The 13,198-nt window shown below is 37.6% G+C and overlaps 1 protein-coding gene and 1 pseudogene across 5 annotated transcripts in view; both read left to right on the plus strand.

Moving 5' to 3' along the window:
* Positions 1 to 13,198, plus strand: part of EFR3A (EFR3 homolog A) — a 148,388-nt gene that overhangs the window by 121,946 nt on the left and 13,244 nt on the right. For all 5 annotated transcript variants that reach the window (XR_005594154.1, XM_039524981.1, XM_039524982.1 and 2 more), the window contains 3 exons: positions 1,116 to 1,247; positions 2,104 to 2,171; positions 2,890 to 3,017. Coding sequence is in view for 4 of the 5 variants with exons in the window: in XM_039524981.1 (XP_039380915.1) it covers positions 1,116 to 1,247; positions 2,104 to 2,171; positions 2,890 to 3,017 (328 nt within the window). In the remaining variant the exon portion in view is untranslated. The remainder of the gene's footprint in view (positions 1 to 1,115; positions 1,248 to 2,103; positions 2,172 to 2,889; positions 3,018 to 13,198) is intronic.
* Positions 10,700 to 10,829, plus strand: LOC120399681 (annotated as a pseudogene).

The raw sequence follows: 13,198 nt of genomic DNA on the forward strand, positions 1-13,198 counted from the left end.
ATACAGAGTTAACACTTGTTGCAAGAGACCATTCAAAGTGAAGTGACCAGTTAACATCTCTCCAGTAATGGGACAAAGCAAGATTAGTGGGTTACAGATTGTTCTAATGAGCCATTACTCTACAAGTAAATAGAAATGAAAATGAAAAGCTGAGTATTGAGATTATTTTAATTTGCATTGGGTTTTTGCATATATTCAGAAACAGGAGCCAAGATTTTCAAGGTAGAAATCTAAATATGTGGCATGAGCACCAGCAGCTTCCTAGCATCTTTGAAAAACAGGCAACTAAATAAGTGCCTGTTTTTCAAACTGCTAAAATTTTGCCTGGGTCTCTTCCATTAAATTAAATAAAATAAGACTGTACTAAAAGGTTGCTAAATACAGTAGAAAGGCAGTGTGATCTCAAAGAATGAACAGGAGTATGGATTCAACAGTTTAGATACCATGGTTATTGGAGCAGTAGAAGAATCTGGATAGAAATAAATCCTGAGCTCTAATCCTGGCTTTTCCAGTGATTCATTGTGTGGTCCTAAGCAAGTCACTTCACCTTTCTAACAGTTAACCACTGTGAAGATTAAGGAGCTATTATGTATGTTTTTTTATATGGTTTGCCTGTGGCTCATGCCAATATTTTGTCTGTTTTTAAGTCATCTTGTAAAATTTATGTTTTAAAGTAACATTCTAATTTCCTGGAAATTCTATATTTAGGATGGGGAGGGGGTCTTATGGGGAAAACACAGGACTAGGTGTCAAAAGACATGTGTCCCATGGTGGAGAAGGAAGTAACCCCCAGAGATTTCAGTAGAGTTATTCATATCCTGTGGGGATAGAGTTGAATTGGGTCCCTGTGCTTTGCTCTACTATACTCATGGTGTAACTGTGGGTCCTTACATTCCCTTACATTAGTTGTTCCCAGCTGTAGAATGAGGCTATTGCTTACCTACTTCAAGAATGTTAAGAGGCTATGTATTAGAACTGCACGGAGACCTTCAGATGAAGGCATTAAGCACTAGTTACTAGTTAGTAGTGTACACATAGTGATTATGAAACATGCATGTAAATTCAGAATAACTTGTAAATGTTGGGTCACTTGATGTTTTCCTTTTTTATTACAGGATATCGTCATCATTAATGAGGATAACTTGCCAATGTTCAATCGCTGTGGTGTCATGGCATTGGTTGCAGCCTACCTCAACTTTCTAAGTCAGATGATTGCAGTCCCTGCCTTTTGCCAGCATGTCAGCAAGGTAGTATAAAATCAGTCATTTCAATAGTTAGCATGGCATTTCATACACTACAATAATTAAATAACTTTTGCTAAATGTTTCTTTTCTTTTTAATGTCTTTTGCATAGCAACATGCTGACTGATTTTAAAGCTTAGAAAGACTACATGTAATAGGTAGAATATGTAGAGATAGTGCCATTATTGTCACTTTCGCCTTAGGAGCACACCCTCCTTTTTGCATAATTTGTGTTGTTGTCATATCTGTTGCAGTGGCCCCTCTAGTAGATGTATTAGCAGCTGCATTTCTTACTGCAGAATCTTGGGACTATGAAGCTGGACCCACTGTAAGATGATATTCAACTCTCTCTCCAGAGACTCTGTATAATAAGAACTAAGGCCCATAATATATCTGTGCCTGTTAATACTACTATAGTGCAGCCTCTGTCAGCTCAGTGGGAATTGCATACTACCTTCAAGCTTGTCCGGTTAATTTTCACCTCTTCTAATGTAGCATCTTAATTTTGTTCACCTATATTACTTTTCATTATAATTGAAATTTTATATTTATTGGCCAGATCCTCGGCTAGTGTAAAACATATAGCTCCGTTGCCTTCAGAGAAGCCATGTTGACTTATACCAACTGAGAATCTAGCAGACAGGCTAAAATAAACAAAACAGTTATTTTAGGTATTGGTTAGTTTAGGGGAAAATATATCTTAACCTATTCAAACCAGTAATGTACCATTGTGGTGGCATCTGCTATACAATATATGCAATATTCTGTATGGACAAATAAATATTAAATATGTCAGTATAAGAATGAAAAGTTTAATTCATTCACTCCAAGACAGCTTGCATTACTTCGCTTGTTTTTCAGGTCATTGAAACGCGAACTGTGGAAGCACCCTATTTTCTTCCAGAAAACATCTTCAAAGACAAGCGCACGTATGTAGATACAAATATTTATAATAGAATGAATGATGATGCATTTTAATATTCCCTTTATTGAGATTAAACAATTGTACATCGTAGGAGTAGGTTGAATCTATGGAAAAGTGGCACAGAAAAGGTAATAATACACAAACCGGGGAAGGAAAATGTAGTATTAAAGATAAGATGGGAAATCTCAATTTTAATTTCTTAATAAAAGGTTAGTCAGAAGTAAATTGCATGTTGATGCTAAACTGTCTGAGTAATATAAGGTATTTTATTAGTACTCTGTGTAACCTTAAAATGTAGTGTAGTATCCTAAACCCTTCAGAAGTGGAGAGCCACACTTAATAATAGAATTGTTACCTACATCATAATCTTTCAAATCCATAAAAGATGATTGGGAAAGTTATTCTTGAATGTAAACTGATCTGATTATTAGAACATCTATTTCATTTGCAATTACTTTGAACTGGTGGATCAAAATGAGGCCAAGAATATTTTAGCAACTCCTAGACTAGGTGAAGAATAAACAGTGATGATTAAGTTGCAAATCGTCTAAGCTTTGAATATATCTATTAATAACCAATTTAACTATGTTCCTTTCTATCGAAACATCAAAACGGCTCCTCTCTAGGTGGTAGTTGACTTCCAATATGATCTTGATTTATTTTATTACATGTATAGATCTGTATCAATAAATATTAATTGCTAAATATATATTATTTGACAGTCTTCCCAAATCTTTGGAGAAGCATGAAAAAAACTTGTTTTTCCTGACAAACAAGATCGCAGAATCATTAGGTGGCAGTGGATACAGTGTGGAAAGATTGTCGGTGCCATATGTGCCCCAGGTAACAGGTAAGCAGTAATCAGTGACATAAATGTTACAACAGCAGCTACTAAGAATTCATTTTGTCTCATGTCTGATCTGTCACCCACATACAACCTATATGTAACTTGAATACTTTGCATTAAAATTTCATGGCAGTATAATTTCTGTTTTCCTCAGAACTAAGAGTTTGTTCATGGTGTACTGTACAATGTACAACACAGGATTTTAACTCCTACAATTATTTTCTGTGTGTGTGTGTGTGTATATATATATATATATATATATATATATATGTGTGTGTGTGTATAGAAGCCACAAAGAGGAAAGTTTTGACCTCACTTCAGTTTCATTAAAAAGTCTTTATTTGTTAAATGAGATGGTAGTGCTTATTACTAAATTTCTGAAATTACTTTGTGTTTTAGTATTAAGTCAATGTTGAATCTCTGTATACACATTAATTGTTCACGAGATAAGTAGTTTAAATCCAGTCCTGGTTCATAAATGTTCACTCTTTGACTGAATGGTGGCCTGAGTTACTGGGCTCAGTCAAATTCTCAGTAGACCATGGGTTCACATAACAAAAATACTAGGAAAGGAAGTGTTGCCTAATGGATAGAGCAGTGGATTGGAACTCAGGAGACCTGGGTTCTGTTCCCACTGGCCTGCTTGATGAACTTGGGCAAATTGCATTGCCTCTTTTCCTCTGTTTCTGTATATGTAAAAAGGGAATAATGAGGCTTATGTCCTTTAAAGTGCTTTGAGATCTACTGATGAACAAGATATTATATGTATTATGTTTGTCTCTAATTAGCACATTTGTTGCCTCTTAATACTGGGGAGATGTATTGCGCTGTTGACGATAAAATATCTCCATGTAGAAGCATTGTGGGAGCTTTTACCCTCCACAATGTGCAAATAACTTTTCTGGTTGTGTTGCTAGAAAAAGTGATCTCATGTTTTTGGTGTTTTGTTTTGTTTTCCTATTTTTTTGCTTAGCAAAGAATTTTTCTTTATAGAGTTCCTGCTTCAAGGCCTGATATATATATTTTGTGGATTTATATTATTGTAACTATGGGTCATTTGGTCGGATTAACCCCCCAGGATGTCTCAAGTTGAATTATAAACTTTTACAGCCTAAATTTAACGTTCCTAGCTGGGAGATATGGATCAGGTACAGAAGGGGACACAATACACACTGAACAGCAAGTCACAGAGGCCATGAAAGCTCTAATCTTAAGAGTTTTGCTGTGGGACTGGTTGTCATGACAGTGCATTGGTTCTGCTATGAGTACTGTGGCAACGTAAATTCATTTAAGATACCATAATGGTGTACTAGGCACTGTGAGTCGTAAAATGGTGCTCTCAGCACTTTCTGCTGCTAAGGTTGCATCTCACAGTAAGAGGAGGAAATTCCATATCTATGTGGAAACATTTCAGTACCTTATACATGTGGTGTTAACCTTTTCACTATTTGCAGATGCCAGATAGAATAATGTAATCCTTTACGTTAAAATTGAAGGAAAATGCCAGGTGTCAGCAAAAGAAGCATTTGTTGTTTTCTTTTAAGAAGCCAATGCCTTTAATTTCTTTGGGGTGGGAATGAAAAGAGGTTGCCTGATCTGAATTTCATTCAAAAAGTTCAAGTTCTTATATGAAACAAATCAATTTCTGTTTAGTAATCTTCACACAAATTGACATAAAGAGTGCTGATGTTTGGGTTACAGATGAGCTCATTAAATAAAGCAATTTTTTTTTCTTAGATACCATGTAAAAAGTTAAAATGATTGTTACTACATTAGGTCTTGATTCAAAAAGCACACCTATTTAGAAAGGGCATTTAAGCACATGAAGCCAGTAGGATTAAAGCATGTGCTTAACTGCTTTCCTTAATAGGGATGGATTTAAGCACTTTACTACATCAGGCCCTGAATTAGTTGTTCATATGTACTTGAACGTGAGTTAATTTCACTTATGTTTTATGTTTTTATGTTTTAATTTGATTGTGCTACTTTTTGCAGAAAAGTAATTTGAACTGGTTACAAGTGGACTATTAGCTGGTTGAAAAATGGAATTCCCCATACTGTGAGAGATTCTGAGATTTTGAATTTTTCATTTCATCTCAAATTGGGACGAAAAGTTGAAATCTTGGAATTTTTTGTGAAATCAAATATTCTGAAATATTTCATTTTGATCTTCTCAAGACATTTCAACTTCTAATTACTGGTATATTATAGTTTACAATAGAATAAAATGATAAAGTTAAAACACAATTTTTTGCTAATTTCCCATCAAAATTTCAATAGTTTGTACATCCCTGTTAGGAATGCTAGTGCCAATGTGGGATCCAGGCCTGTATTTTCACCTGAAATGTTATTTTGGGGTTTGCTTGCCTATTTAATTTAATGTATGTGTAACACAGGGATCCTTACTAATATGTGACAAAAATACTGTGTATGTTGCTTTTGTCTAAGCCAGATGGGCTTGTTAGTATAATGGGAACAGATAAAAGTAGCTAAAGTGTTACTGGGATTGGTGAAAGTATAATATATGAGCGCACACTTGAAGACTGCCTCAACTCCTTATCTCAAGGCAAGATCAAGCAGCCATTCGGGACGGGCAAGAGGGGATTGAAGGGGAAGGTAAAACACTAAAAGACCAGGGAAATACCTGCCCCTGACTGTAGCACAACCTCATGTCTTACCCCTTCCATGGGGTACAAAAGGGGTTGGGATGAAGACCCCAGACTCACAACCCCCCAAAATGGAACATGATTATAAGTTGCAAGGAGTGGGACTGTGGGTGTGCATTTCAGGTATAATTAGGACCCTACCAAATTCATTGCCATGAAAAATGTGTCATGGACCATGAAACCTGGTTTCCCCCCATGAAATCTGGTCTTTTGTGTGCTTTTACCCTGTACTATACAGAATTCACGTGGAAGACCAGCATTTCTCAAACTGTCTTGACCCAAAAGGGAGTTGCAGGGGGGTTGCAAGGTTATTTTATGGGGGTCACGAGATTGCCACCCTTACTTCTGCACTGCTGTAGGCAGCAATGCTGCCTTCAAAGCTGGGCAGATGGAGAGCAGCAGCTGTTGGCCTATGACCGTGCAATTGACCAAAATGGACCATGAATTTGGTAGGGCCCTAGGTGTAATGCCTACTGAGGAGGGGGAAGACAGACTACTGGGAAACAAGGCTCTGTGGCATCAGAGTTCTGGGACAACACATGCTTGTTGAAAACTAACCCCAATAAACATCGCATTGCCTGCGCTTCGGACTTCTGGTCTTCTGCCTTCTGTCTTCATGACAAGAACCGGGGAGAGGGTAAAGGAAAAGCCTTCTAACAGTACCTGTGAAACATTTTGATTTAGTTGAATAATTTCCAACAGAAAAATCTTCAGTGAGAGTTTTTGAGCTACTTAAATATTTAAATGCTTAGGGAAATTTTTGAAAATATATGGGGTAACAACTAGTAACTTTTTTCTTCAGTGCATAACTTTTCTTAATCGTCTTACAAAGCCCTGTTCTGATGATAAAAATAAGAAGCTGGAGGAAGTGAATGAGTTGTTGTTGTGAGACAAGACCAAAGCTCTTCTATCTGTTTTCATGCCAGTCACTAATATTGGGGAGAGTTTTATTAACATATTTCTTATCTGAGCAATAGAATTTCTGTGATTTTCTGCCTTTTCTTCTGTATCTTTTGCTTTATAGCTGATACTTAAACATATTTTTTTATTCTCATTCTTGGTTTTTTTTTTAATTTAGCTCTATTTCCATCAGGCAAAAAGCCTCATAAATGCAGACACAAATCAAAAGGTAAATCCGAACCGTAGGTCTGCCTGTCCTCCTCATAGCTATCGTGTGTGGATAGGACATACCCCACCAAACTGCTTTTAGAAGACCTTTAGATAAATAGGCAAGAAATTCTTTTGTGCATAGTTTTCATTTCTTTCTATTCCTCCTGTTTTTCTGCCTCAGTCCTCATGCTGTAGCTAGTTTTGTAGCTGTAATTTTTTCAGGTTTCCCTTTGTTTTTATTCTTGGACTTGGAATTCTAAAATGTGGTGGTTTCCTTCTGTTTTCTTTTCCCAAAGATTTAATAGCTTCATAACTATCAATTTTGTAATTGTTCCAAGTGCTGCCTCGTAATCATATCTCATGTACTCCATGGCAAGCTTCAGCAAGATGCCAGGCCTCTGCTGCACTACAGTGCAGCAAAAATGTAAATACTGTGGAAAATTTTAAAACAGATCTTTATTGAAAAATATGGTCAAATCACTAGCTCTTGTTTATTTTCATATTAAATTCAACTTATTCACCTTGTTCCACATTTTTGTTATGCCATAGGCTTTTGTATTGAAAATGCATAATTGCGACATAAAAGTAATCAGAAGCAGGTGGAGGTTATTACAGCAGAATCCAGGGCAGTTGGGACTTTTGGTACACAGAGAAGTTTCAGAGGATGTTTGGGTTCATAAGGCAAGCACATTAGCTCAGTGTTTCTGGAAAAAAGATCATCATTAAAATAGCATTGTCCTTTAAAGTGACCTAGTTAGCTTACAGTATGTGCATCCCATTGAGATGAATGAGGTAATTCATATCTGACCCAGCTAATGTTTAAGATTGTCTGCAGAGTCAGGAACATGACAATTTATTGGTTTGCAATTGGGTGTATCTGCACTGCACGGTTAATCTGGGTGCTTGGCCCTGCTGCAAGCATCCCCACACCAAAGCCCTATCCATGTTACTGTGTTTTCACTGTTTCTCCACTCCTATTCTAGAATAAGCATGTCCACATATAGAGTTACTCAGGACTAGCTACTGCGCTTTGAATTCACACTCTGCCTTAATCCAGATTCATTTGCAAGTCTAGACAAGCATTCAGTTAGTTGTGAAGAAAATCTTAAATACAGTGAGGGTTAGAAAAGAAAGTAATAAGAGAGCTTATATTCTAGATCACAGTTGTTTAGTACAGGCGAGTTGCATCATACACGCATTTAACTTAGGCGAATTCAACTATACGCACTCGGCAAAAAAAAGAAAAACAACAAGATACCTGTAAGTAGTGTGGACGATTCCACCCAATGAGCATATGCCCCGGAGTGAGCGTGAGATGGGAGATGTGAATCTGCTGTTCCCTTAGTCGGTCTCAGTTCCCGTGTGCCTCTCATAGTGTGAGCATCTCACCACACTGAGTGTGATTCTAGTGTTTAAAGGTACGTATTTTTTGTACAACATGGCCCCTAAACGCAAGCCAACTACTTCATCTGGTGCTCAACCCAAGAGAATCAAGTCCATCAGTTCTCTGAGTTTGGTCAGGTCTGCCCTGTGGAAATCCACTGTCTTTTTCTGCTGTTTTCCCTCCTACCATTTCATAGAATCATGAACTCTATCATTTCACTTTCACCTAAGCTGCCTTCCACCTTCAGATTCCCAACTAGTTCCTCCCTGTTTATCTCCAGAGACAAAGTGACTTTTCGACTATACCCAAAATTTTTGCCTAAAGTGGTCTCTGTTTCATTTGAACCAGTATATTTACCTGTTTTTTCCTAAGTTGCATTCATCTCTGGAGGAGTAGCATCTCCATATCTTAGATGTCAGACGATGTCTAGCCTTTCATCTGGACATATCTGGAATATGCGGCTGCATCTACTTGAAGAAGAAGAAACACTTACCTTACTATAAGTGTGGTTCTTCGAGATATGATGCAGATTTGTATTCTATGACCAACCCTCTGTCCTCTGTGTATTGAAGTCTTGTGTCCTCATATTCGTTGCCAAAGAACTGAGGGAGGGTTGGGGCAGTGCTACCTCATATAGCCAGAGGAGGGTCTATGGCCATGGAGCACAAGCACTACCCCCCCACCCCCATACACGTACTGCTAGGTAAATTTGTCCAGCTCTGGTGCACTGGGTGCACATTTGCCTAGGTGGAATATTCATCTGTATCACGTCTCAAAGAACCACGGTCCTCTAAATAAACATTTCTTGTCTTTTCCTCCTCATTGAGTAATGGGCCCACTCCATCCTTGATCTTCCTCTTGCTTCACATGTATTGGTAATGTTTTCTTGTTAACTTTTATGTCTCTAGCTAATTTTATCTTGCTTTGTGACTTGGCCTTTCTAATTTTGTCTTTACATGCTTGTGTTATGTTTTTAATATTCATCCTTCATTATTTGACCTAGTATCCACTTTTTGTATAACTCTTTCTTTTGTGTTTCAGGTCATTGAAGACATCCTGGTTAAGACAGAGTGGTCTCATACCATGCTTCCTATCTTTTCTATGCATTGGGATAATTTACTCTTGTGCCCTTAATAATGTTTCTTTTAAAACCCACCAACTCTTCTGAACTCTTTTCCCTTAGGCTAGATCCCATGAGAATCAAGTCCATCAGTTCTCTGAGTTTGGTCAGGTCTGCCCTGTGGAAATCCACTGTCTTTTTCTGCTGTTTTCCCTCCTACCATTTCATAGAATCATGAACTCTATCATTTCACTTTCACCTAAGCTGCCTTCCACCTTCATATTCCCAACTAGTTCCTCCCTGTTTATCAGAATCGAATATAGAATGGCCACTCTCCTACCCCCTTTCTCCACCTTCTGTAATTATAAATCTCCAATGCATTCCCAGAACTCATTGCATAATCTGTGCCCTGCTGTATTTTTCTCAACAGATGTCTGAGTAGTTGAACTCTCCCATCACTAACAAGTCCAGTGTTTTGGATGCTTTTGGCAGTTGTTCGGAAAAAGCCTCATCCACCTCTTCTTCTTGGTTAGGTGATCTATAGTAGACACCTACCATTACATCATCTTTGTTTTTTATCCTTATTTGGAGACTTTCAACAGGTTTTCCTCCCACTTCTATCTTTTGTTCATAACAAAATATTTGAGGATGACAGCTATAATTCAAACATGGATCACTAGCTTTGTAGCCTTCTTTTGATTAATAGTTTCCTCTGTCTTGCAATGGAGGCCTTTGATGCTTTATTCCTTTGAATTGCCTGGTGGTAAAGAAAGCCTAGAGCTGCTGTCTTTCTGAAATGTTCAGTATATTTAAATATATGATAGATCATCTAGCATCTCGTTTGCCAGGGCTTGTCCTTCTGTGCAGTAGGAGTCAGACGGAATGAAGGAAGAGTTATTTCCTTGAAAAATCTTTTTACCAAAAAAAAAAAAAAGTCTGCACTATTTTGCATTTCGGAGAATGCAGTATTACTCTTCTAATACAGAGTGCCCAGTTCTGAAATTCTGGCTTATGTTACTGCTAGGATTAAAAATACTGCTTTTGTCATCCTGAAACAGAGGATGACCAGCTTTAAGGACTTGAAAATATCTGATGCTCATTTATACTACAATAAGAAACTCTTATGCTGTTCTTAAAGTGGATGTAAAAAGTGATTTTATTTATTTTTAAATCAGTGTATTATAAAGCAAATTAGAGGAACTTTAATCTAGATGGGAATCAGGTACTGTATCACTTGATTAAACATGTTATCACCCATGTAAATCTAACTCCCTCTATTTAACAGATGACATTTTGAGAGAAACATTTTTTGGGCACTGAGTCTTTATGTAGAAAAGGAAAAATGGATGCTGTAGGAAGCTTGGAAGTAAGGAGCTTCATATTGGTCTCTTGTTTGAGGCTGATCACACTGGATAATCCATGTCTATATAAATTGGGTTAATAATCAAAACCATGGTGGTATCGTATAAAAACCCAGCCGAAAGTGCATATGGCCATTACACTGCGGGTGTGTTGAACCCTGTGATTTCCCCAAATGCGGGAAACTCAACTGCATAATTTGTGGTAGTGGGGGACTGCGTTCATGCTTTCCACAGACTAACTTGACTAATTGGAAAGCTCCAAAGGGCCCATATGATATTTAACACACAGGTATGGGCTTGCTTTTCCTAGTCAACAAAATATTCTGAGTGCAATCACCTTGTTTTCCTAGTATCTAAAATTAAAGCGTGTCAAAAGAGGGGAGGCATCTGTACTCACAGAACCATGCTGAATCCAGCGTAGGACAAAAAGTGTGGATTATACATAAGGCAGCAAGGTGGCAGCAAAGATACAATTTTGTCTTGCATTTATTTCTTATAGTCAGCATGCTTTATGCTCTCCCCAAATTCCTATACGTTCTTTGGGTGTCATATAGAATGAGTAGGGAGTAGCAGGTCGGCATCAGAAAATTAAAGATGAGCCAGATTCTCCAAAATACCTTTATCAATATGGAGTATCTCTGGCAACCATATTAAAATACATCTTCAGCTTTATTTCAGTGCACGGGTAATAATAAATTAGCTAAATTAGTCCTAATACCTGTAATCTACGTGGAAGCCTCAGGCTGGTTTGTCTGTGTCTCCCTTGTGTGTTTGTTCTTCACTCTGTCCTTTTTATTCTATAAAACTAATCCTATTTTATTTTTAAGACTATATTGAGCCATATTTCTTGTTTTTCTGAAGAGACAGGAAGCCAATGGAAAGCTATCAAAAGGAGTGCTTGAGTGTGCTTCGTACTACAACATTGTGTTTGCAAAGGAAAATGAGATGAATGTAGAAAAGTACAAAACTAAATTAATAGGTGGGAACAATAACAAATTCAACACTAAGGAAATGTAGTAAGTCTCAGGCCTAATATTCAGAACCTTGAGCCACCATCTCATGTTGCTCAACCATGTGGTCAATTAAGGAGTAATAATGCTGGGGAATTCAGAAAGTGAGGTCTTCTGCATGTGATGTGTGGGATTCAGAGCTCCACTAGGGATGTGGAGAACCTCCCTTGCCATACATTAGTACACCTTTGCCATGTGACTATTGCACACCTGTGTTATATAGGTTGGTGGTGATAGGCCTCAGGTTTCTGCATCATAATTGGCACCCTTGTCAGCAATCTTAGGAGAAGTCAAGAATTGGATGAGCTATGAAGTCTGAGCTAACTTAATCTGTAGAATTGGACCTTTTAGAACAGGGTTGAGAAACTTCAGCCAGAGCAACACAAAGAAGATTGTGGCAGCCAATGATATAATTCTTCCATGCATAAATCTAGAGGGCCTTAGTTTTCCATTCATGAGCTTCAACAAGCACTTTTTCTTATAAAAATTTGGAACAAGGTACGAATAAGTAAGTAATTACCTGTGCTGTCACATTACAAGACTCATGGGAAGGAGTGGAGGAGAATGGAAAATTGAATCAAATGTATAGCAAAACACTGAGTCAAATTTGGCACTGAGTCCTGAATGTTCCCTATTAAATGCAATTCTACTGCTCCCTCTAGCATTAATGAAACTACCATACTCTTAACAAAAAAGTGTAATCAGTCTTGCATTCAAAAAATTTTTGCAGGCAGTTAAACTTTCAAAAGTGCCTCTTGATGCAATAACAAGAAAGGAGGGAAATGGTTGTGTAACCAAACTGGGAACCTATGTTGTAAACTAAGTTAATGTCCAGCAAATTAAGTCCAGATGACTGGAGGATAGCTAATGTAACTCCGAATGTCCTCTTCTTCCCCCCCCCCCCCCCCAAAAAAAAAAAAAAGAAAAGGCTCCAAAGGCAGTCCTGGCTATTACAGGTCGGTAAACCAGTACCAGGCAAATTAGTTGAAACCTTAGTAAACAACCGAATTATCAGACACAATGATGAACACAATATGTTGCGGGAAGAGGCACCATTGCTTTTCTAAAAGGTAAATCATGCCTCACTAATCTATTAGAATTCTTAGAGGGAGTCAACAAATATGTGGACAAAGGTGATCCAGTGGATATAGTGTACTTAGACTTTCAGAAAGCCTTTCACAAGGTCCCACACCAAGGGCACTTAAGCAAAGTAAGCAGTCATGGGATAAGAAGGAAGGTCCTCTCATGGATCAGTAACTGGTTAAAATATAGAAAATAAAGAGTAGGAATAAATGGTCAGTTTTCACGCTGGAGTTAAGTAAATAGCAGGGTCCTCCAAGGATCTGTGCTGGTACCAGTGCTATTCCACATATTCACAAATGATCTGGGAAAAGGGATAAACAGTGAGGAGGCAAAGTTTGCAGATGATACAAAATTATTTAAAATAGTTAAGTCCAAAGCTGACTGTAAAGAGTTACAAAAGGATCTTCCAAAACTGGGTGACTAGGCAACAAAATGGCAGATGAAATGCAGTGTTGATAAGTGCGAAGTAATGCACATTGGAAAACATAATCCCAACTATATATACACAAT

This window comes from Mauremys reevesii, linkage group 2, assembly GCF_016161935.1.
Source record: "Mauremys reevesii isolate NIE-2019 linkage group 2, ASM1616193v1, whole genome shotgun sequence".
Lineage (NCBI taxonomy): Eukaryota > Metazoa > Chordata > Testudines > Geoemydidae > Mauremys > Mauremys reevesii.